Below are 27,543 nucleotides of genomic sequence, written 5' to 3' on the forward strand. Positions count from 1 at the left end.
AGTAATAATAATAATAAATAAATAATATTCAACCTTCTTTCCTGTAGGTCCAGAAAGGTGACCTACATTTTGCAAGCATTCTGTAGAGGCCTACTTTCACACTGTGGAATATTCACTTTTTATCATGATTCACATAAAGCCTTGTGAACATATGAAGGACATGCAAGACAGCTCAAAGATGTCCCATGAGCCTTATTCCTTTTTCTTAGATTTTATGTTCTGAGAACATCTATGGTAGGAGTCTGTGGTGTGTTGCCAAAATGTCAGTGTTATGGAATTTTATAATTTATTCCACAAATGATCCTCAGTTAGAATTGTGAAGGGAACGTGTGTTTTGGTATCAGTCCTGAAAGTGAATACTGACTTTGCTGTAAAATGGATATGATAATGCCTACCTCAGTGGGTAGATGTGCAGATCAAATGACACATGTACATAAAGCACGTAGTATAGTGCTTGAAACCTATTACCTGCACAGTTATGATACATTATTGTTTTTGTCACTATTTTCGTTGATATAGGGAGATTTAGGAATACAGGTGCAACTTGACACATACATGTCTTTTCACGATCAAATAACATCAGTGATGCGAGTGGTGGTAAAACAGTGAGAAAAGGCTCTGAACACACAGCAGGCTTATGGAAGCAAGAGAACACCAAAATCAAACTAACTTTGCCTAGAGTTAGCTTCAGATTGTGAATACAACGATAATCTGTTTCATTATTTTCTCCTCTTTTAAAATCATACAGCATAAACATAGGGTTCTTATAGATGTATTTTAAACTAAAATTTATCTATCATTTATCATCTGCGTATTTTTATAATTATACATTCATGCCATGATGTACAAATAGACTTTTGCCATTTACCAGTATGGTGCTTAACGTTTGCTTCAACAAAAAGAAGCTGAATGAAAGGAACATGAGTGAACCACCTTTTATAACTACCACAAATATATCTTTCAAAAATCATAGCAAGATTTTGTAATGAGATGACACTACTTTTTTCATTGGCATAGCTTAAGGGGAAAAAAAGGACAAAATGTGTCAGTCTTTGGCAGAGTGTATTAAATATCTTTACTCATAATGAATAAAATATAAATGGCAAAAAGTAGACTGAATTTTAAAAAACATATTCAATAAATGGATACCTTAAGTAATGGTGTATGGCCATACTCAAAATTAAAACTTCCTCATTTTTTGACAGATTGTCTAGTACCAATTTAGGAAAAAAATACCATCAGTTAAGACTCACATTAAAACCCCTAATTCATAGTGAAAATAATTTGGAGGCTAACAAAATTAAAGGATCTTCAACAATTTAAAAAAATAGCATTTTTTTGTCCAAAGAAGTAAAACTGTTTGAAATTTTTAATTTTAAATAGTGCAAATAAAATATCTCCCATCTTGATTTGGATAAAATCTGCATGGAGAAAACTGAATGACATAAAAGAATAAATTCTAAATAGATGAACAAAATAATAATAGAAGCTATCATAGAGAAATAGCTGACATATATTATCATTAAAATAATAAATATAGTAGAAAAAACTCCCTTATAAAACATGAATTTAATATGTTTTAAGAAGAATTAGGCAAAAAAGTAATAACTCCAGAAACCAGAAATATGCATAATATCCTGAAATCTCCTGATTTAATATCTGGTATTTCTACATGGTTATATCTTACAACCAATCCCCTAGCTTCCATAGACTTGTGGAAATACTATTCAAGAATTAAAATAAGTACTAATCTGCTATTTCATTGTTTTCTGTAATTATAACATCAACAATGTATCACTGTTAACTAACTTAGAAGACAGCAGGGATAATGTTTTTGTCCACTGTAGTGCTTAATAGGTATATCTCATCACAGGGTAACTCACGCATAGCATGGGTATATACACAGGGATTTTTTTTCAATTGCATTGTTCAGGTTTATTGTTGTCTGTCTGTGAGTATGAACTAGCTGTGTGTAGGAATATTTAATAAAGAAAACCTGAATACTGTGAACTTTGATATAAGCCTCAACTGTCACCTATAAAAAATAATATTATAAGTCATTTTATCTGGTTACAATGTCTGCTATTTGAGACTTTGTCTTCTCTTTTTAATTCTAAAATAATTTGTGTCTGAACTTTTCCCCTGATGTTTTCTCATCAAGGAGCGGGTAGTCATCAAACTTGAGTGTGTGTTGCAGCAAAAGTTTTATTCGGGTTGTTAATATATTGCTGTTTAGTATCTGTAATTGTATTTAACTTGCACAGAGTGCCTGAATATAAGATTGGGCACAAAGCCAGTTCAAACCCCCAAACATAAGTGTTGAGTAAAAGTAAGCATTTGACCTTGTTACCAATAAACATGGGGAACAATATGGCTGAAACAACATGGGATGAAAACATGGGAGTTTTAGATGAGAATTTTCAAAGACGGACTTTGAAAAATTCATAGTGCTGTTATTAATGAGGCACTAAGTAACCTTAAATATATAAATCACATTTAAAAAATAAAGAGACAAATACAGTGTATGTATATATGTTTTATATAATGGCTCAAGATCGACATCAACAATAGGAATGGGTAGTTAGCAAAAAAGTAAGTCACAATTCTCTTGACAATTCTACTTAAAGATAATCACATAATCATTTTGGTAAAATTTCATATCTTTTCTACAAGTGTCAGTAAAATTTTGTAGTGAATCTCTTGGGTGAATCCCTACTCAGAAAATCAATATATTTGAAAAGTAAATGTAAGTTTGGAAAGTCAAATACTGATAATGAAGGATAAATCACCTTACTTAAAATAAATGCATAATTGACCTTAATGATAGAAGCATAAATATGACTATAATTAATTTGCTAATTGTCCATGTGTGTCCTCCCTTCTCTCTTTAAACTTAACATCTGCTCATTAATTAATTTCACTGGCTTTGTTAATTGTATCATTTGCTCTGGCAATGTGCTATTATTGCCTTTGAGGCTTTTAGAGAAGCAGAAGAGATTTCTCACATGGGATGGTCCACAGATTTAAATGGAAACAGAAATCCTGCAAGAGTGTAGAAATTTTCATAGGTGGTGTGTAATACATATGATTCTTGTACACATATAGTGGTCATGTAAGAAAACAATTGTAACTTAGAATTAGTCTGAAAGAACTGGAAGATGGGAAAGGATGCTGTTATAAGCCTCGATTAAAGTACAGCTTGCAGAAAGATGGATGAGAAAGGTAACACAATTACAGGTACAGGTAACAGATAGGATGGAAGTATGATTTAGGTGTACTGGAAACAATAAGGGAATGACTGATGAGTAATGGAAGATAAGATTGAATAGAAAGTTGGGCTCTGCCTAAAAGGCAGTCTGCATTGTTTGAACATAATCTGATGGGTAGTCAGACAGACATAAGCAAAAGGCAATATTTTAGAGTTTATAAAAATTCAGTCTTGTAAGGAAATTTAGAGGTCATATATTACTTCTCATTATTCAGTCAAAGAACTTAATCCACATATCATCCTTTCCATAATCCTACTCTAATGACAAGTCAAATCATAACCTGAAAGATTCTTTACATTTTGTTAAAAATTATATGAGCGCATACTTTAGAAAACATGACACACACTGTAACAAAAACAAAAAAAGGTACCTGTGTGCTGTTGCTTTTACTCAATGCAGTATTAGTTAAGGGAACTGATGATTTTGTTGTATTTAAATTTAAAAAGTGAATTATGCATCAAGCATTCATTAAGGGAAATCTGATGCACTTGAGCATATATGTCATGACATGGCACGTAGACATACATGGGATTTTTTTTTTTGGGGGGTATTTTTCTGTTAAAGAAACACACAGGAGAAACCTGGCCTTTCAATGAATGTGAGACTGTGCATAAATATATAACTCAGACTTCATTTGGGCTTCTTAGGTGCCATTGTGGATTAATGGCATTTACATAATTAAAATGAGGTTATAAACTGTCATAAAAATGAAGAAGGAAAGAGGAGTGTCTCTAGGATTACATCTCTGAAGGTAATAACACTGAGTGTGCAGCAATAATAAAAATAATTTAGCTCTGTGCTGTCCTAGTGATCACCTTGGATTGTGACCATTTATATTATATTGAAATAAGAGACCAGAGCTTAAAACGACAACAGTGTGTAACCTCAATCTGGAAGAGTATAGACAGACTACATACTGAATCAGAGCCATGGGGTCTTCCTCCATATGATGATTTTTAAAAAAAGTGCAGCTTTTCTGAGTAGCTGTTGATCAAATCACCTAGTACTAAAACCATTATAGTTTAAAAACATATATTTGTAAGAGTATGAAAAAAACACCTGAGTTTAAAATTTAAAAGTATGCTAAAAGTCTTTTTATCTACTTTTAAAGACACATGCTATTTAAGTAATCATTCCTCGAAGCATTTTAAACAGACATTTTGTGAATTTCTTGAGAGTTCAGGTTTAGGTGTGTAAAAATATGTCAACATAGAAATTTCAACTCTCTTTTCCTCCTTCCCTGTCTTCCTCCTGCCTCCTCCTTCTTTTCTTTGCATCTGCTTATGCATTAGAGATATTTAAAGCAAAATGATTCGAAGAGAACACTTTAGTCACAAACTTTGGAATACTAAAGACTTTTTGAAAACAGTAAACCAAAAAGTATTATAAATTATAGGATATAATATAAGAGTATGGAGTATAAAATATTACTTTTAAAGTCATTTCTACTTGATAATCATGCTTAATTACAATGCTGTGATAGCTAGCTTTTTCATTTAATTTTTTTGCTTTTATTATGACGGGCTAATATGTTTTTCCCTTTAGATTCTCAAGTACATACAAGTCTCGATTTTAACATTGTTAAATAATGTTAAATGTTAACTTTTTAAACCATTCTTCCAATGATCTCTTAAATTTGTGAGATTTCATATTTTTAAATACCACAAATTGCTTTAAAATGATTCAAAATACAAATTAATGCCAACATAGATTTCAATAGTTCATGCCAAGTATGATTGAGATTTAGCTTTATGGCGTATCAATGAAAGAATTGTTTGGAAGCCACTTTATAAAGTTGGATAACATGCATCCTAAAGAAATCAATGTTTTAGTAGTAAATTTATTAACTAACATGTTAGAGAATTCAAAGATGAAAGGTGTAATATTCAGATCTTGGATACAGTCACTCAAAGTGCTTATCATTAAGGGCAACCTTAATTTAAAGACTATTCAGAAAAACTTAGATAACTGAAGAAAAAATTGAAGTTAGAGCTGATAGAATTAAGGGGGATTTTTATTTGTTTAGTTTTTTGTAAGCATAGCATAAGGGACAGCAGCCAATGTAGTTTACTGATCCACCAGTCATGAGTAATAAATCTATTTTCTTTTCATTATGTGATAAAATGAACAATTTTTTTGGTAAAAAGATTTAAATATCACCAAATTACAGTGAAGATTTTAATGAGGCCCAAAGTTAAATTTGCAACAAAGAAGTAGGATCACACACGTTGGATCAATTTAGAAAAGTATAAATCTTATAAGTAACAGTGTACATGGAACAGAAGAACTTTGATATCATTCCTTTACCACTGTTAGGGTTTGGGGCACCATGAGTTATGAGGATTGTTTAAAACAACAACAACAACAACAACAATAACAACAACGAAAGTATTCAGAGTAGAACAAAACAACCAATCAGGGGAAGAAAACATAACCCATGAGAAAAGTATAAAGGAATTGGGAGAAGGAAAGGTTGAAAAGTGATTTTAAAATTGTTTTCAAGTATTTAAATATTTAGTGAAAACAGAGTATTTGAAGATCAACAGTTCTTTATTTTCACTAAGTATAGAAAAAACCTTTGAATTAAATTTAGATATTGTACTAGCTCTAAAGAACTGCTTCTTTAGAGTAAGATAGGCCATTGGATAAAGTCTCTGGGAAATTGTAGAGTCATCTCTCTTGAGAATAATTAAGAGTAACACAGATAACTAAAATTCAGTCTTGCAATGAGGTAGCAGACTGGATTAAGAAAATTATTATTTTGCCCCTACACTTTGATTCCATGATAATCCTGAATGAATTAAACATGTCATCAAATGCCTCCAACTTCAGTGAAGTTCTTAATTTAACCTCATATTATTTTTTTTCATGGCTTAACATTTCACCAAAGCCAAGTCAAATTTTAAATTCTGTATAATTACTTAATAACACCTAGATTTTTAATCTTAGAAAGTCATTTTCAAGGGATTATGAGGCAGAATTAACAAAAGAAAGAACAAGAATACTTATTACTTCCTGAATATCACCCAGTATTTGACTCTAGATCAGTTTTAGCCTCTCCTCTTTCCTATGTAGTGTGCAAATAATGTGGCTTTTTTTTCCAGATTAAATAGACCCAGGAGTGAGCACATACAAACTAGAATATTAAATAAAATTGTCCTGAATTGATTATATGTAATTTCCATTATCTTTTAAAATGAGAACTAAAGAGAATGAACACACAGACAAAAAAAGTTGGGAAATAGAGAGCAGGATTTAACCATTCCCAATTTGAGAATTTTGAAAGGTAAAATTCTTATAATATATGTAAGTATTGTTATATTGTATTTAATACATGTAAATATATGTAAGTATTGGCTTAGGTAATTCATTTTCACTAATGTCTTATAGCCTGAATTTTATTGTTCATTAGCTGGCAAAAGCATTATACTTTAAAATATATAGTAACAGATATTCAGATCATTTTAGAATGACTCACATAAGTAAATCTGCTCATTTGCAGATGGCTTTGACATTCTTCAGATAGGTACCACTTGAATGTGATGTAGAATATAGGACTTTTCTAAGATCCTCTTCAAATGAAACGTAAGTCTTTACTTCTATTTGCCAAGTTAAACAAATAAATGTTTGACATTCATCTCCTAACTAAATTAGTACAGAACAGGAAGATCAACATAGCCATACTTTGAATTTGTTGCTCATTCATGATGGACTATAATCATTACCCTACAAGTAGCATGTAGAATGTTACTTTTAGAGAAAAATCTTAGCAAATAGCACAGGTATCATACTTAGACATTTCATGTATAGACAGTATGAACAGGCAATTATAGTCAACTAAATAAAACCAGGGCAAAGCAGATATTTGAAAAGCACAAACACTCTCTGATTAACTTCTAATATAATAAATAACTTCAATCTTCTCTACCACAAATTTTAATTGACTATTAAATTGAATTTTTTTGTTTGACTTCATAGCATTATCAGGGGGATATTCTCATGTGAGTGAGAAGAACAAGAAGGGATACCAACCAAGAGAATAAGGAGAAAATGAGTCTCTGGTCAACCTGCTAATTCAAAAATTAGTCCCTAATATAAGAGTACAAGAAATCTTTCAATTCTAAAGTGAATATTTAAAATAATATACACAAACATTCCACCACACAGATCTGGAATTGAGGCAGAAGGATAGGTTATTTGCACAAAGTTACACAAAAGTGTAATGATAACACTTGGGTTAAAAACCAGTCTCAAAATTGTTTTTGAATCTTACATGAGAGCTTGCCTTGTGTTCTGCCCATTCTGTCAGGGAACATTCTGAAGAAATATTTTCATGCAGTGATTAAGCCCACAAAGGTCTCAAAAGTCAGAAACCCCTTTATTTCAATCTCAGATCTGCCCCTTATCTTCTTATCTGAAACTCAGTTTCCTCATCCATTAAGTAGGAATGAAATAGTAATATTTACAAACTTAGACAGTTGTTGAAGGAACAAAATAAATACAAAAAGAGTTCTTGACACATAGTATGTGTAACAAACAAAAGTATATTATAGGTTTTTTTAAAATTGAAAATGTATAATTGTGTAATTTAAAAAATTATTATTTCATCTCACATTGAATGAATGACTTATTTATTATAGAGTTCCTGAAATGGCAAATATAAAAGTTTATTGAATTGTGTCCATCACAGATCACTGGGAAAATTTTCTTACCATACACATATATTCATGCACACCCACCAAGAATTAAACCACAAAGACCAGAAATTAAAATTAAATTTTATTGATAAGATTAACAAACTTTTGGTTAGAAGACTCTTATTTATAAGAACATAACCCTATTCAATTCTAATAGGAAACCTATTAACAGATACAATTAGAACCAGTTGTAGGATGCTTTACCAAAGAAATCAGATGAAGGGGTAAATTATTTTAAAATGCATATGTACCTTAAATATATGTGATTCATAAATAGTTGAAACAAATAAATTCACATTTATCTTCTATTATTTGATGTCTTTGTCTTTTCTTTAGCTGTATGTTCACTGGTTAGAGTCATGCACCATCTTATTACAAAAACCACACCCATAATACATAGTCTGTAATTGCCAGTTTTGGGTCCCATAAAATAGTGTGTATTTAAACATTCTTAAAAAGCTTTCTGAATATGGAATGCTTCTGGAATTTTATGGTACTTTTCCTGAATCTTCTGCTGTTATCCTGCTCAGACGTAATTCTATGACAAGCCTTGGTGCATCTTGCCATTAACAACTCTTTCTGAAAAGCTCAGTTTAATCTTTGAAACAATTATTTTGTATTCATATTTTACTAGTTAACTAAGATTTTAATTAAATTAAATAAATTTAATAGCAAATGCAGCTGATATTAACATGTCTATGAACACATATCTAACTTTTCCTAAGCATAAAACACATTTTGGCAGCAAAAAAGTAAATGGACATACTATACTATAAAGTAGCATCCTAATTGGGGACATACAGCTTACTGAGGTCAACAAGTCAGTATGTTTTATTCATGGAAAGAAAAATGAATTTGTTTGACCAATGAAGTGATTAAGTAGAGGCCTGTCAAGACAGTTTTTAATTTATTAATGTTAAAATATTTGCCATATCAAAGTGGGACATCTAATTATGGTAGACGTCACTACAATTTAGCACTGCATTTACATAGCCAAACTGAAATTTTGATGAAAAGTCAACACAATACATTTAATCCTCTAATATCTAAAAAGTTTGTTTGCACTTTGTGTATATCCTTCACAGCTACTTGACTGCTACCTGACAGCAGCATCAGCCTTTAATCAGAGATACAAAGTTTTAAAGTACATATGAATGATTTTTAGAGTAGCTAAAATGAATGCATCTCAAATTTTCATGTCCAGATGCATCACCTGTGGATCTTGTTAATGGAAATTCTTTTTTAGTACATTTTTATGTTATATATACTTTACCACGGTTAAAAAAAAGGCAAAATATATTGATGCCATGTCCCACTCCAGGCCAATATTATCATTTACTCTGGGAATAGAGCCTGGAAATGCTAGTTTTGCAAAGTTATCCAGTTGATTAAATGTGCAGACAAATTAGAGAACCAGTATTTAAATGGAAAAACTTAAAATACCTTCCAATCATTTACCATTTGAGTTCTGGTGAGAATGAAGGTAAAGTTTTATCTTAGATTCCATCAATTCTTTGTGTCACAAGGGAAGAAAATATGTTTACTAAGAAAGCACATTCTCAAAACTTTGTTAGGCTAAATGTAACATAGAAAAGCCTTCATGATAAGGAAAGCAAAAAAACTTGATTAATTGCAATTAATTTAATGAAGAGCCACAAATTTCTGGCATTCTACTTTGTTTATGGTCAACTATTTAACAGTATTAGTTTGAGGATCACAAAATACTTTACTAGAGAGATGAACAGCAAAATTTTCCTTTTAATCATGTCAAATTCTTCTTGGGCTAAATTCAATGATTTTAAAATTCTCAAAATAAAGGAAACAGGAAGGTGATCAGTAATCATTCAAATGGGTATTAAAGTTTCATCTGCTAATTATATCATAATATTTTTATGAATCTGAGAGTACTCATAGAACTGATATGAAAACTGAAGAACTGTTAAAAATGATATTTTAGTACACATGAATGTGTGCATTGTATTATATGTTAATATTATCTATTTATGGATATGTATACATAGATTAGATAGCATGATATATAAATATGCATATATTACATCCAGGATGAATGTTTTCTGAGCATATTGATTCATGTACAGACTTTTATCAAAACAAAACATTTATCAAAAGAAAGAATATAAGCATCAGGATCAGATTGAGTCCAAATATTACCAACTTTGTAAACTTAGGCAGCTTTAATCACTCATTTTCTGAGTTCTTTAACATCTACAATAAAGACTTCCTGTAAGAACAAAGATGAATCCACCCTGACAAAGAGTATAGCAATGGTCTTCAAGCACTACAGTGCAAAACTGAGATGATCTAAAAACAAAGCAAAATTTCATATATATACATATATAATATTATGAGATATATAATGGCATACTAAACAATACAATATTTGTGGCATTTATATGTCTTCCTTCTTTTATTTCTGTACCTTTGTTTTTGTTATTGTCTTCTGTCCCTCTATTACAAGTTCCATGACATACTTAGAGAATGACCCATATAGAATTATAATTATGTTGAATATTTATAGAGGTGTCAACATTTATAATAGTATTTGAGGTATACAATTTCCTCTCTTAAATCTGTCTTATAAATGTGACCAGTAATGATACATCTTATGCAGTATTAAATATTAATTTGGGATTATACATTAATGATAAAGACCAAGTGACTTCCTTGATTGCTATGTCAATGGAAACTAGAAAAATGACTTAGTTTTCTTGCTGTGTAATAAACATTTCATTTGTACTCCTGCATGCCACAGAAATGCAGCATATAGAAGTGATAGCAAGTATTATAGTCATGAATTTCCATTCTGAATTTGGTCCTAATTAACACTAGTTTATGAAAATATAAGATGGTGAACTCTTATCTTAATTGTTTGAACTATAAACATATATCGACCTGGCAAAGTACTTTAAGTCAGCAGAGGTTACATACCAAGTAAGGAGTGTAGTCATAGGTATTTGAAAACTGGGTCAGTGTTCTTTCTACTCAATAGTCAAATTTAGATTCTTTAAAAATGCTATCAAATTCAAAAGTCATAAAATGGAATCCACCCCAACCATTTGGTCAACAGAATGAAATTTATTTTTCTATTTTATTATACTACCTACAGCATCTTTTAGACATTTCTCTATTGCCTTATAAACTATTTTTGAATAATTGTTTCTGAGACAGTCTATGATTTAAATGTCCTTTGAAAACCAAAGAAGGCATTCTTCCATTTGAAATAGTACTTAAAATATTTACATTCTTAAAATTAAGGCTTGTAAAGTGATTGCAAGTACCTGCAAATCAAGTGAAATTTGAATGTACTCTTCTATTGACCTGATGTTCTATGATCTGTACCTGTACTTATATACAGATAATTTGGATCAATGACCTGTAGGAAAATGACACCTAATTTTCCCATTTTAAAGTGACTCACTGAGGTTAAGCCATTTAGACAACATACCAAAGACAGGACAAAACTGCTGAAAAATGCTAAACAGAAACCTGTACATTAGCATGTCTTCCAATAGATATATATATTTTTAAATAGAATAAAAGTGCCAGGTGATCTGAGACCATGTTCTTTTTTTTTTCACCAAAGTATTCTCAATATACAGCAAGTCCTACAACATAATAAATGATAAATATTTTTTGGTCTAATGAATGTCAGAGATGCTTTATTTGGTATTTTAGATTTGGAAGTTCTGCCTAAACAAAACAGAGTAGGCAAAAAGTATTCTTTCTTCTTTTAAGATTAAAAATCATGAAAAATGTAGGGTTCCAGAAGTTCTTATTGGTGGAGAACTCATGACCTGGCAAACCAAGGCAGTGATGCAGAAGGATGTTCTTTATAACAGAAATAGGTTATACAAAAGTCTGACAAAAAGACCATTTAGAAAATTTGCCCCAAGAGGGTGAGAAATGGTTTTGATACAGGCATACATTATAGACTTTTTTCTTTCATCCTTAGATTTGGTTTCGTTATTTTTCACTGATCTGGAATTAGTGTTACAGGGTGACTGTGACATATTGACACTCAAACATTCAACATGTTTTCATTCACTCAACAAATATTTGCCAAATGCTTAATGATGCCAGACACTATTCTAGGTTATTTTTGTGCAATCTTTTGCTAAATATACCATAGCCCATTAGCCTGAAAAAAAAATTTTGACCAAAAATATTGTGAGAGAATTTATTACTAAATTACTCTATGCCCCTAAATGCATTGCATTGTTTTACCACAGGATATGTTCGGATTTGTATTATACATGGCCTGAAAATAGTTTCACCTGTGTAAAGATTTGTTCTTTGAGACATTTTTTTGTCAAGAAGTCACACATACGTATTAATATTTTTAGGTTTAGTGGCAACACATTTATTAGTAGTAGTACTACATTCTATTATATATTTATGACTCCTAAAAGCCTTGATTTAGATTATATAATTAATTTTGAATTACATTTTCTTTCTTTTTTTTTTTGTTAGATTGTTTATTTGAGATTTTTCTTGTTTCTTAAGGTAGGCTTGTATAGCTATAAACTTCCCTCTTAGAACTGCTTTTGCTGCATACTATAGGTTTTTGATCAACATGTTTTCATTGTCATTTGTCGCTAGGAATTTTTTGATTTCTTCAGTGATCTCTTGGTTATTTAGTAATGTATTGTTGATCCTCCATGTGTTTGTTTTTTAATGTTTTTTTCCCTGTAATTCATTTCTAATCTCATAGTGTTGTGGTTGGAAAAGATGCTTGATATGAATTCAATTTTCTTAAATTTACTGAGGCTTGATTTGTGACCCAAGATGTCCCATGCACACTTGAGAAGAAAGTGTAATCTGCTGTTTTTGGATGGAATGTCCTATAAATATCAATTAAATCTATCTGGTCTATTGTGCCATATAAAGCTTCTGTTTCCCTATTTATTTTCATGAGCTGTCCATGGGTGTAAGTGAGGTGTTAAAGTCCCCCACTATTATTGTGTTACTGTCGATTTCCTCTTTTATAACTGTTAGCAGTTGCCTTATGTATTGAGGTGCTCCTATGTTGGGTGCATATATATTTATAATTGTTATATCTTCTTCTTGGATTGATCCCTTGATCATTATGTAGTGTCCTTCCTTGTCTCTTGTAACATTCTTTATTTTAAAGTCTATTTTATCTGATATGAGTATTGCTACTCCAGCTTTCTTTTGATTTCCATTTGCATGGAATGTCTTTTTCCATCCCCTCACTTTCAGTCTGTATGTGTCTCTAGGTCTGAAGTGAGTCTCTTGTAGACAGCACATATATGGGTCTTCTTTTTGTATCCATTCAGCAAGCCTGTGTCTTTTGGTTGGAGCATTTAATCCATTCATGTTTAAGGTAATTATCGATACGTATGCTCCTATGACCATTTTCTTAATTGTTTTGGGTTTGTTTTTGTAGGTCCTTTTCTTCTCTTGTGTTTCCCACTTAGAGAAGTTCCTTTAGCATTTGTTGTAGAGCTGGTTTTGTGGTGCTGAATTCTTCTAGCTTTTGCTTGTTTGTAAAGCTTTTGATTTCTCCATTGAATCTGAATGAGATCCTTGCCGGGTAGAGTAATCTTGGTTGTAGGTTCTTCCCTTTCATCACTTTAAGTATATCATGCCACTCCTTTCTGGCTTGTAGAGTTTCTGCGGAGAAATCAGCTGTTAACCTTATGGGAGTTCCCTTGTATGTTATTTGTCATTTTTCCCTTGCTGATTTCAATAATTTTTCTTTGTCTTTAATTTCTGCCAATCTGATTACTATGTGTCTTGCCATGTTTCTCCTTGGATTTATCCTGTATGAGACTCTGTGCTTCCTGGCCTTGGGTGGCTATTTCCTTTCCCATGTTAGGGAAGTTTTCGACTATAATCTCTTCAAGTATTTTCTCAGGTCCTTTCTCTCTCTCTTCTCCTTCTGGGACCTCTATAATGTGAATGTTGCTGCATTTTATTGTTGTCCCAGAGGTCTCTTAGGCTGTCTTCATTTCTTTTCATTCTTTTTTCTTTATTCTTTTCTGTAGTAGTGAATTCCAGCATGCTGTCTTCCAGGTCACTTATCCGTTCTTCTTCCTCAGTTATTCTGCTATTGTTTTCTTCTTCATTTCAGTTATTGTATTGTTCATCTCTGTTTGTTTGTTCTTTAATTCTTTAATTCTTCTAGGTGTTTGCTAAACATTTCTTGTATCTTCTTGATCTTTGCCTCCATTCATTTTCCGAGGTACTGTATCATCTTCCCTATCATTATTCTGAATTCTTTTTCTGGAAGGTTGCCTATCTCCACTTCATTTAGTTGTTTTTCTTGGGTTTTATCTTGTTCCTTCATCTGGTACATAGCCCTCTGCCTTTTCATCTTGTCTATCTTTCTGTGAATGTGTTTTTTGTTCCACAGGCTGCAGGATTGTAGTTCTTCTTGCTTCTGCTGTCTGCCCTCTGGTGGATGAGGCTATCCTATATCTTCCTTCTAATGTATCTCATTTAAATTATTTGAACTAAAGAGCCAATTGATAGCTGGGAATGTTTTGTGTCCATTCCTGAAAGTTCCTATTTTTCAAAATGAGAGTTTTGTGATAGTATTCAGAGTTTATTGATAACCATATATGTTTTTTTGCTGAAAATATGTAATGATGCACTAGGTTTGGTTCTTTTTGATGTTATTCAGTTAACTATTTATAGGAAGTAAAGTTTAAAAACATAGGATTAGAAATTCATGCATATTTATTTCAAAACCATATATCAAATTCTTCTTTTATCTTCATTAACCTAAAGGATAATATATATTCTAAAAAATAAAAATCCAAAAATTTCTTCTAGTAAGAAAAAACAATATTCTTAGGTCTTATTTAAATCAAGTAGTATTCATTATTTTAAAAATGAGTATTTTTATCTTTCCCTTGGCACTTGAAATCCAGGTGTAATGTTTCAAATTACAGGGTAAAGATCAGATTATTTTGTTTTTGGAAACATACATTGTGGTTTGGTTATTTAATTTAATTACAAAATTTCCCCTTCAATTTTTACAAACAAAACTACATGTAGTCCTTAAATTTAATTTAAAGAAATAAAATTGAATTTAATTCTATTTAAACAAAAACATGTAGAATCACTTTTAGAATTTTTTCAGTGAGTTGTAACTATGCAAACTGAGTTAACACTGGTTTCTTCCCTGCCTGATCCAGTACAAATGTAGAAACAGAATAAGAAAATATTGCTACTTAGGGATCAGGGGATTCAAGGACCTGCCTAGAACATTTTAATTGTCCCTTCTTACAAATCCTTGTGTCATAATGTTTCATCTGAGTGCAGTGAGCACTGGAGGACCAGATAGAAGTGACATACATTTTAAATAAACGTCTTGGTTGGTCATGCTTTAGATTCTCTTAGGCCAAATTTCAGATTCTTAGCAATACTAATCTGCATATTTGACACAATTTGTGTATCATTTCCCCAGCCTGGCTAGCAGAAATATTATCATTCTATGTTTGAAGCAACTTAGCTAAGTAAAGGGAGAGATTAATACTTAAGAACTCAAGCAAGTAAAGTATCAAATTTATACTATGTGAAAGATTTATATTTTCTTTCTTATTATGTAAAAAGTAGATCTTAGGCAATATTTTATCTCTAACTGATATGCTTTTCTTTTGCAAATACCAAAATATAATATTTATATTTTGTGTATTCAAAGAGCTATTACCTTGAATCTGTGTCTTCTAATCATGAAGTGAAGATGATTTCTAAGGCAGATAGCATTTGGTTTATTCAAAAAAACCTTTTAACATGTCCTATGCAGTCAGTTCATCTGTCAGACTGGTAGCATAAGTCGTTCATACTCCTCCTTCTCTTCCTGTGCATATAAACTTTTATTTAATTCAGTTTGAAATAGCTTACTTCTACTTTTCATTTCTTCTTCATGTTTGTGGCACTGTCTTTTACTCTTTATTCTTTTATTTGTAAAATACTTATCAACATATCACCAAAGGAGATTGGTTCTCCACAGTAGATACCCAATGTTACACCACATGGAAAATGTCTCTTCTTGTTTATTCCTAAAATCTATAGCCAGATGTCCATGTGTCAGGTTTATCCATTGACATTTGAAATATAAAACTAAATAATTTTATGGATAATAATTATATATGGCTAGTGTCATTAAGCACTAGATTTTAAAATAATTTAAATCTAAAATAAAAAGAATGATCATACTTCTTTTGATATCAAGCAAACATAAATGTGAATTTTATTTCATTCTTTTAACTGTCCTAATGGAAAAATAGGTCTTCCAATACATTTACTTTTCATTTTTTCTTCAATATAATGTCCCAAATAGTTGAAAAAATAAAACTAGCTTGAGACTATTTTTTAGAAATGGCCTATTGTTTCAAGGTTAACTCCTTTCCCCAAATGTTAAAATACAACACATGAATAGCCAGTTAGTTCCAAGAATGAAAATTTCTGCCAAAGCTTGTGTTCTGTACACTGGCACAAAGTCCCAGCAAAATATACATTAGAGAGAAAGACTATAAAATAGAAAATAAATGAAAAGTCTCCAATTATATAAAAATACCAACTTGGTACTGTGATTTAAACTGGTATTGATTCACTGTGATTACAAGAAATCACAACTTCCTAGGCACTAACGTAGCATATGAGAAAATGAAAACATGTTCATAAAGAGAATCATCAAGTCAGATTGCCCTTCTAACACCATACTTTTTCTTTCAGTCATTTTATCTACTTAAATATGTGATATGTAAATATTAAGAGATACATCATAGAATAACCAATTTACTTGGAATTTTCTAAGTAGTACATCCAGATACATCTCTCTAAATTGATGCATTGGGAGAAAAAATACTATCAATAAATAGTGTTCACTATCTTTCTCATTTTTCAGAGAATTTTAAAGTGAAATTAATAGAACATTGCTTTGGAGAGCCATATAATATTTACTGATAGTGAAAGATAGAATGTTATTGAAATTAGTTCTCATGGATTTTTAAAAATTATGCTCCTGTGTACAAAAATGTATCAACCTCTGCCCAAAATAGAATTAAATCAGGTATTTTTCAAATGGTTATTATATGAACTATTTCCTTTCCTGGTTTCCTATTTCATATACTACACATATATTATACATAAGGAATATACAGAATATGTTTATAATATAAATATAGATGTGCACATATTATAAATATAAATGTTTCTCCAATGAAACATCTTTGTCTCTAAATTGTACTTTAAATGGTATGCAGAGCCTAATATTTTTAGCAATGCATATATTCATGTGGAAGGATAAAATACTCTGGAATTCACAAAGTTGATTTCCATTAATGAAATAATAATCTGAAGTGTTTTAGTAAAAGCCATTCCCTGATATCATGTCCACTTATGCCATACAGAGACTTTAATTACCTACTGTTTTCTTCCTACTACAGCAGATTTTTTAATTCGTTTGTTATAGAGCAAACAGTTTGGTGAAAATGTGAGGGAATATATTCAAAAGTTTTTTAATCTAAAAAGTAACTTATTTTTAAAAGAAAGTTTCATTATATTAATAAAACTAGTACATGTACATTTAGCACATATCTCTAGATTTACTTAAGGTTTATCTGTGTTATTTTTCTGTGTGCACAACTCATGGTCATTGACAAGCCAGTCAAAGCTTCTAAAATTGGATAAACTGATTAAAAGAAAATCATATTAAATTTCACAAAGAGATTTTAAAACTTAAATCCTTTAGTAGTGTGAAAATTGTACACTATTACTTTGGAGGTATGTACTTTGCATTAAATCAGGCAAAGGAAAATGCTTCAAAAATCAATTTCTCTATGGACCCAAAGAACAGATACACCATCAAGTCCTATTTTAAAATGGTCTTAATTTAGAATTCATTCACTCAATAACAGATTGAGTATTAAAAGGTGTGAAATATTTGAGAGCTACAATTGTTTCAAACATTTTGGATAGCTTAGAGGCAGATTTCATAAATATTGATTTTTTAGTATTTTCTTTGCCAAATGAAAAGACAATGGATCCAGCCCTCAGGCTTTTGTTTTTGGAATTTCTCAAGATCATTTAAATTTGTGTTATTTTCAGAACAGCTTTATACACCTCTCAGAATAATGTAACTAGGGCCTTGGTAGGTCCTTTCAATGAACTGTAAAAACATTTATATTCCAACTTTTGCTTTCTTGAAAAGTTCAGAATCCTTCATGTTTCAGTTTCTTTGAGGTTTGTTTGTTTGTTTGTTTTGAAGTTGGGGGAGTGAGCTCAACTCTTTTTATTTTATTTTATAGTTTTTTTGTGTGTGTGTTTTTGTTTGTTTGGTTGGGTTTTTTTTGTTTGTTTGCTTGTTTTTGTTTTTTTTTTTAGAAGCACTGCACAGCTTGCAGGATCTTAGTTCCTGACCAGGGATGGAACCGAGGCCCTCATCAGCGAAAGCCTGGAGTCCTAACCACTGGACTGTCAGGGAATTTGCAGCACAATTCTTAAAAGAAGGATCTTCTCCCTTAAATAACCAAACTAAACCAGAAGTATTTGGAATTAGCATTTGTGCTGCTTAGAACAGTTTTACAAAGTGATTAAGTGAAGCCAAAATATCTGTGTTCACAGGAGTCCTATTCTCTAAGGTATCTGGCCCTGTACATCTCAGATTTTTTCTTCTCTTAATTGTAACTGTCAAAAGGAACTATTATGATTGGCTAGATTCACTCCCTATGCTTCTGAACCATTTAAAACATTAAGGTCAGATTTTGAGATGGAACTTTTTGACTTAAATCTTTAAGGAAAGGAGGAATAACACTCCAGGACCAAGCTAAATTACAAATTACAATTTTTATTAGGAATTATCTTTTTTTTGATTTGCCAAATCAAGATTTTGATTCGTAAAGTATGCTCTTCTCTTGTTTGCCCTTGTCAATTGGTGTGTACAGGAAAATGTAAATTACATTTAATATTCATCTAAGTTGGCATTTCCCCAAAATATATTTTAAAAGCACTGATTTTTTGATACTCCCTGCAGTAAATGTTTATCTTGGGCAAATAGGTTCGGATACACATATTGTTTCCATCTCTTCGAAATGGTCAATAAACCATCAGTAAAACATTTCATAGTGTGTGAGTTCTTTGGTAGAGAAAATGTGAATTCTAATTCTACTTCTTCCTTTCATTTGTTGTGTGGATCATAGATAAGTAATTTCATTTCCTGTTATTTTTTAAATTTATTTTTATTTTTTATTGAGATATAATTGATGTATAACATTGTGTAAGTTTAAAGTGTGCAACATGTTGATTTGATACATTTATATATTGCAATGTGATTACCATTGTAGCTTTAGCTAACAGCTCTATCATGTCACATAATTATTATTTCTTTTTGAGGTGAGAAGATTTATGAGCTAGTCTCAGCAATTTTGAAGTATGTCATATAGTATTTTTGACTGTAACCAGTATGCTATGCCTTGGATCTCCAGAACTTGTTCATCTTCTAGTTGCAAGTTTGTACTTTTTAAGTCATTTCATTTCTTTTGACTTCATTTCTTCATATGTATACTAAGAATATTGAATCAAATGACTTTCTAAGGGCTCTGGTCCTTGGCCTGTGAATTTATTTTATTCTAGAAAAAATTTAAGTTGTACCTCTGTGCTCTTTGAAGTACAAACACTGTCAACATAAAAAAGAAAATGACATTTGAAAGTACTATCTGTTACACTGGTCCCAAACATATCCCCTAAATAAAAGGCCAGAAAACCAATAGATTATGGATTAGAAAGATTTTGTAATGAATAGGGAAAATGAGTTAATTTCAGGAATTTTAAAAGACATACAGCTCTAAGCTGTGGTCCCAAAGATATCCCCTAAATAAAAAGGCAGAAAATACAGCCAATAGTTTATGGATTAGAAATATTTTGTAATAAATAGGAAAAATGTGTTAACTTCAGAAACTTAAAAATATATACAACTCTAGGCTAAAAAGGAAAATAAGCCATTTGGTATGGCTCAGCATGAGTTTGGTTAACCAAAATCCTATTAATGTAGAGAATGGTAATTGCATATTAGTGAAAATGTTTCCTTTTAATTTCTAGGTTTTAGTCTCTCCAATAAAGCCAACACTATGATTTTGATTGTCAATTTGGAAATGAATATTTCTTTTTTTTTGGCTGCACTGTGCAGCTTGCGGGATCTTAGTTCTCCTACCACAGATTGAACCCAGGCCATGGCAGTAAAATTGCCAAGTTCTAACCACTGGAGTGCCAGGGAATTCCCTGAATATTTCTTTAATCCAGCAGTAAACTAACATTTATAGAAACTCAGGACTGATATGAATGGAAATTTTAATATACAGAGATGAGAAATTTATTTTATACTTGCAACATTGCTTTTATTGTAAATAAGGTACTCATTATACTAATCACCTTGCATCTTTTGCATTTGTAGCCTTAACCTTTCACACAATTTGAACAGAAAATTTGATTTGAGCTTCACTATTTTTGTGGTTCAGACTCAAGTATAATAATGCTGTAGCTTATTAGTTTTGCAATAAACAAGAGATGCACTGGGGTGATTTGGATTATACATCAAGAATTGGATCTTCTTGGCACATCTTCTGGAACGCTTTAAAATTAGCATTATTCAAAGAAAACTAGGTATTGACCAATTAATTTGACATTACATCTTCAAGTACATTGTTGTTGTTGTTTTTCATATCGATTCAGCTATATTCTGTGACCTTCAGTACAAACTCTTGTGTGGCTTGACATAAGAAAATGAATGAGGAACTTGTTCTCAAAAATTAGTCCATAACTTAGAATATGTTAGTCTTTAGGTGAATTGAATCTTGATTTATCAGATTTTTCTCTATATTAAGAAGCATAGTAAACACTGTAATGTACTGAGACATGGTGATGCATTAAATAAATAAATATTTAAATATTTATTTAATACTTATAGAAAACATTATCCTTCAATTGACTATAGTGGCAAAGATATCTGCTTATCTCCAAATGAATGTCTTTAAAAATATTTCCAAATCTTACTTACCCCCAAGGTAATGACCTTTTAAAATTTCATTAAAGTAGCTTTATTATGTGACTTTAAAAACTATACATGATAAAACAACTGCAATTGTTAATATTTTTTGAAGTAAATGGCAGTAATAGATTGGTTCATGATATTTGATCAACAAACATTAAGGCAACACAACCAATTTTGTGGTGAGCTCTGTTGACCTTTAAGCTATTCAAGCAGTATCTATTTATCGATATTTTTTTTCACATTTAGCCAGATGTTCCTAGTGCATGTTGAGTATTTAAACATTTATGCTAGGATTATGAAGGAATATTAAAATATGTTTGTATAGAGTAATAAAACATGTTCTGGTATTGTTCTTGTGATAAATTTTTGTAATTTTTATGTGACTTACGTAGAAGCTGCATTTTTTACTGTAAAATGTGATTCCTTAATTTAAACTTTGTAGTACAAGAATCCCAGTAATTCATGTTGTTTACTAATTAATTACTTAAGTTCCTTTACTAATTAAGATATTTGAGTAATAAATTTAGAAAGTAATGTTAAAACCTCAAGTATATTTCAAAGTAAGCACGTACACAAACTTAAATTTTTATGTGATTATTGCATTTGTGTAAGTAAAACTAATGATACCTGAACTATTAATGGCTTAAATTTATGAATTAATACATTTATTATTAAATACATTGCAGAATATTTAATAACCTGAAAACAATTTTCTTGGTGAAAGCAAGTTTAACTTGTTAGATATATTTATTTTATTTATTAGTAAAATTTCAAGTTACACATAAATGGTATACTCATCCATAATATAACTTTAGTTGGATTAATTAGTAAAATAATTCATTTCAGTCATAGTGATTCACGTAGATTCTAGTATCTCAAATGGCAAGGATTATCCTTATTTTGATCTTGCAAAAATCTTGAGCAGTGTGGATGCTTCAAAAATATCAATGATAAACCTTTAAACATTAGGAAGCAATTGAAATTTAGGAATGCATTTGGAAATGAACTTTATGTAAAAATTCTTCCTAATATAAAGAATGTATCTATTAATTTCTGTGTCAGCATATGAGTACTTAATATTGCTTTAGAGGGGGAAAATTGTTCCCTTTTTGACTATTTTTCATGTGATGAATTTGTGTCTCTTCAGAACTGTCCTGAAAATTTTATGCAGAATCTGCTTATTGTCCTGAATTTTAAAGAAAATTGATCAATATTTGACTTTACTAGTTTATAAACCAATTTTCATTTTTCAGCTTGGGAGCTAAATGTCTCCTGGGATAGATTTTTAAAATGTGTTTGTTTTCTTTTTCATTGTTGTCATGTCACTTGTTTTGCTTTTTTTATTTGTACCTCCTTACCCTTAGAAATAAGTCTAGGCCTATCACATTTTTTTTTCTGACCTTTTCAGTTACCAAATTGGAAAGGATTTTAATAACTAGGTCTAGAACACACTGAAATTACATACTTAAAAATGAAAGCAAGCACTTTATTACTTCTCTGCTTAAAACAGCCTTTCTTTCTCACTCCAGTATATTGAAAACTCTACATTTAAATATTACAGGATTTTTTTTAAAAAGTATTATAGGAATTAATTATTAATTCAAATAATAAATTAAAATATTGTGTGTGAGAGAGAGAGAGAGAGAGAGACTTATCATTGAAGTAGAACCATTATTTGAGTGGTGCAGGGTTGATGAATATTATTTAGAAGATCAATTCTACCTAAAGTGCCTTGTGAAAACACTACTTTTTTTTTTTCTTTATGCTTTGGTTTGTATTACCATTAAATTACGTTGCTTATGGACAAAACACCTTATGATGAAAAATAAATGTGCCACGTATATGTCAATGACACTTAAAATGTTGTGCAATGCTCTCTAATTAATCCATATTATTGTATAGAAACATTACTTTCACCTCCATTTTTCTGTCTTTGACCTATTCCTTCTCTCTAAGCATTTCATACATCTTTAGTTTCATAATATTCAAATTTAATCCAAAGTTGATTTTTAACAAGTTCAAAATGTTTACCTTTAAAGTTTTTATCTTTAGATATGTGTTATTAAATATATCAGAAAATCATTTTTACTGTTGGCTTTAAAATTTTACAAAGAATAAATCTGTGATTCATTTGTCCGGATCAACACATATCAAAGTATTTATAAATATATAATTACTTTGTTTTGTTTAAAAATAGACTTTGCTATTTGTCTTAGATCAAGCGTGATCTCAGTGTTTTGAAGGAAGTCACTTGATAATGCAGTGCCATAATTTATTTATCTGGATAATAAATATAATGATCTCGAATCCCCCGTTTTTAATTGTGAAAAATAAATGAAATTTTAGTTATGAAAATAGCTGTATTATAGAAAAAGTGTCTTAACCAAGATAAGAATTCTTCTATTGTGCCATCTAATATTAATATCCATTGATGTTTTGTTTTTTCTCATGATTTTTTCAAATCGGATTTGGAGGAAAAACAACCTGTTAAGTCAAAAACAATGTTTTCCTTATGCTACACTTCCTGTAGGAGGTTCCAGGAGAAAAAGTGAAATTTTAATAGAGGACTATACTTTGTTATCATCAGCAATGAAGCTAGAAAATCTACTGAGTTCTTGCAAAATGTTGAGTTCAACAATACATTGCCTTCAGGGGAAGGACCAATCATGACTTCCCAAGAGGTCAGAATATAGCATAGGCTTGGTCTGAGTTTAGAAAAACATACTATAGGAGATAGATTTTTATGGGTTATCAGTATTCTACCTTATCTATCTCAGTCATCACGTTCTCTAAAAAATGATGTTGAACATATATTGCAATATATTACAATTTACCTTTATTTAGTTAATGTAACATGTTGGGAATAAAAGAAAATATTTATTTGTACTTAACTTTGTTAAACTGTCTTTTTAGCTTTCATTCCTGGACTAAAGAAAGGTACAGTAGAAATCAACACAAATCATAACCATGGTGCATTTATCATTTTAAAATGAATTTGTGTTTGTTTTAAGAACTTTGGCCTCTTCATTTCTCATAAAACATTGCAATTTCAACTGTTTGCTTCAAACACATTTTTAGTATGTTTAAAATGAACTGATATCTAGGAAAGGTATCAGTCATTTGGTTATCTTATATAACTGGATGCTTTTTCCAAGTTATGTGTAATTAATCTTTAGATGTTAATGTGAGCCTGTTGTCATTTATTTGACTTACAGTAGTTACTTTCAAATTACCTATGAATTTAATTATTCATTTTTCTCCTCTGACAGTATAAGCATATTTAGGCATTTGTCTGAGGATGCATTAAATATATAATTCTACTTTTGTATATTTTCATTTGAAGTTGATGTGTAAACTGTGAATGCTGTATACATGCCTAACAAAATAATCCAAGTTGACATTCTTTGTGAACTTGTAAATAATATGCATTTTCTTTGCCAAAAAATATATATGGATTACATGTGAATCTATACTAAGTCATGGTCAACAGAAAACAAATACCTTTAAATATGGAGTTTAAGCAATCAGTTAAAATGTATCTAATTTTACTGTGCTGATAAAGTTTTAAAATGATGCAGGATATTTTGAATGTTCCAAATATATTTGCATTCTCTGTGTATATGCACCAATTTCTTTATTGTGTATTTCATAGTTCAGGATGGATCTATCATATTGTTTCATTGCTATTTAAGACAATAATTCATTTCACTTCACACACTTTTAAAATATGTTACAGTCCATCAATATTTTGACCGGGTGGAAATAGCACTCAAAGAATATTTTTTTCTGAAATCAGTCATAAAAATCTAAATCGTTATGTAAAGAACTTCCCCTTTAGTTTTTAATTTTGACATATCATCAATACTAACAGCATGTGTTATTATTTTTGGTATTTTAAATGTTTTTTTCAATGTTGCTTTGGTCTTTTTACATTGCATTGGCATATTTCTCTTGTGATCTTATGTAATTTGTTTTAATGTCCATGATAAATTTTTAACTATCATCTAACTAGCAGAATTTCAAGCTAAATATTTTACTCCTCATGAAAGTCTTGAGTATTCAACATTTACATGGGTTATTCATGTGAAAGTGGATGCATTACATGTACTTTTCATTTTTTCTCTCCCCTTCTCATTAGTTTCTATGTGTCCCATGATAGATACTGTTCAGAAACTAGAGCTATATAAAGTCATGGTGATATTTTTGTGGTTGTGATGCAAAGTCAAGGTGTTTTGAGCATAACTATTCAGAGGCATAGTGGAAACAGCATTTGAATGTGAGCCATGACATCTAGAGTTCTAATGACAGTTCTGCACCTGACTAGATGCATACTGGCCAAGTCATTTAAACTCAGAGTCTTCATTTTCTTCTTTCCCTCATTAAAAAAATCTAGTAATCATAATTATGCTTAAGCCTCAGGAGAAGTCATGCTGCTAAAACATGACAACATAATAATAATAATAATAATCACAAATTAAAAAAAAACAAGTGTGTACAGTTCTATACGCAGTCCCTATAACCTACAAATGTTTTTATCTTAATACACCCCTGCTATGTGTAAGTTCTATCATTTTATCCATTTTTGCAAAGATAGAAACTGAGGCAAAGGAAGGCAAAATAATATAGAAATTCATTTGACAAAATGAATTAAAGCACTTTCCCTGTATAAAACACTACTATTACTTAGATTTTTAAACCTTTATCAATACACCAATGAGTAATGATCATTGCAATTAAACTCATATTTTAAATCTTGCTGTAATTGATATTTATTTAGTATATTCATAATGCAACTGGGCTCTGCCTCCAACTGCACTGAAACACCATAGTACCTTTTGTAGTTATATTCTATGATAATTTTCATACCATATTTTATATATCCATTTTTCATCAACTCATTTGAGTAGACTTGCTATTATTTAACTCACATAGCACAATTTCTTAGGCATATTTCATGTAGTTAAATGTTAGTTTATAAGAGGAAAAAGCCCTCTGTGAGTCTAATCATAAATTTATAAAACTAAGATCATTTTGCTTATTTAGCTCTTCTATTGAAAAGTAACTGATAACCAGGGATGACATTGAGTTTTTTCTTAAATACAAAAATATGTAGGCTTTTTCCCTCACAGTAAATAAGATATATACATGCAAATTCTTAGTAGTAAGATAATTACTTTTAATTCTGGTATGCTTTACTTGTCCCCAAGTATGAAATTGCAAATATATACTTGTCAGTTCATTCAGAGCAAATTCTTTTGTACCACCTTCTGAGGAAAACATACATTAATAAACATTTATAAATTAATACCTTTCATTGAATTTGCTTGCAAGTGTACTTTCCTTTTTTGTGGACATGTTTTAATGTAAGGTGAGAGTTTTAGCTATAATATATCAATTACATTTTCTGTTTTCATTGAGGGCTAGGGTTTAAGCAATAGAACGTCAACTGGTTTGTCTACCTGCAGTCGTTCATTGTCCATAGTAATGTTCAGTTGTCCAAGCTGAGTGTTGGCATATCATTACAGTGTTTTATTACCCTTCTGGCCTTCAGATAGCTCTCATGGATCTGTTCTTGAGAGAGGTTTCCATATATATTGTTAGTTCTCAAGGGCCAGCTGTAATTTAAGAGTTCATTACTTTAGACTTGAAATGTTGAATTTGAGTCAGGAGAAGCTGTTTAGAGATTAGAATGTTGTGGGGAAAGGTAGGTTGAAGTGGAAGGTTCTAGGAAAAACTGGGGAAATGAGTTACCTCTCAGCCAAATGAATCACCTCACCTATCTTCATCCAACTACTTAGTTAATAATAGTTTGTGAACATAAAATATAATTCATCCTTATGCATGATAGATATGGAGTTTTTCATATGTCAATTAGTAAGAAAAGTAATGTCTTTTCATAAGGTATCTTTTTTTTTTCATGGCCAGGAGTTAATGAAAATGTATGTGTAAGTTTCAAAATGAAAAACTTATAGCACAGGCCATAATATTAATCACTTTATGTTAATTTATATAGTATCTCCCTAAATTCTCAGACCAAAAGACTAAATCAATATGCAGTTTTGTTAGTTTTGTTTTCGATTACTAATAGTAGACTCTAGAATGTCATAGAGCAATATTTGTGAAAGGAATTAAGTCTAATGAAGCATTTGCATATTTTACTATCTAAAATTGCTTTCTTTAGATCATGCATAACAAGTTCATTCCACCATATTATGTATTATACAGTGACACATAGAATTAGAAAAAACATGCCTTATGATAAAATTATATTGTTTTTTAATGTTTTTTACAATGAAGAAAAAAAAGAAACAAATGTGATATTATTTATCACATAAAAGTTGACTGATTAGTAGAAAATTTAGTATCTTTTTGAGGCTATGCAGTGTATTAAAGTTAGAAAATGGGTGCAGTACTTTAGTGTTATCATTCTGATAAAAACTCTTGGCATAGCTTCGAAACAGTATATAATTTGTGAATAAAAATGTACAATTTAAACTTTATGTTCTGAGTATATACTAATGTCTTTTAAAAAATCTTT

At 30.5% G+C, this 27,543-nt stretch overlaps 1 protein-coding gene across 1 annotated transcript in view; it reads left to right on the top strand.

The window, feature by feature from the left end:
- The window catches only part of LOC112398800 (protocadherin-11 X-linked-like), a gene marked incomplete at its 5' end in the record, with an annotated part of 185,200 nt that overhangs the window by 44,642 nt on the left and 113,015 nt on the right, over positions 1-27,543 (top strand). The window contains one exon of the mRNA XM_024743521.1: positions 23,919-23,942. Coding sequence (XP_024599289.1) covers positions 23,919-23,942 — 24 coding nt within the window. The remainder of the gene's footprint in view (positions 1-23,918; positions 23,943-27,543) is intronic.

Source organism: Neophocaena asiaeorientalis, unplaced genomic scaffold, assembly GCF_003031525.2.
Source record: "Neophocaena asiaeorientalis asiaeorientalis breed wild unplaced genomic scaffold, Neophocaena_asiaeorientalis_V1.1 scaffold590, whole genome shotgun sequence".
NCBI classification, from domain to species: Eukaryota; Metazoa; Chordata; class Mammalia; order Artiodactyla; family Phocoenidae; genus Neophocaena; species Neophocaena asiaeorientalis.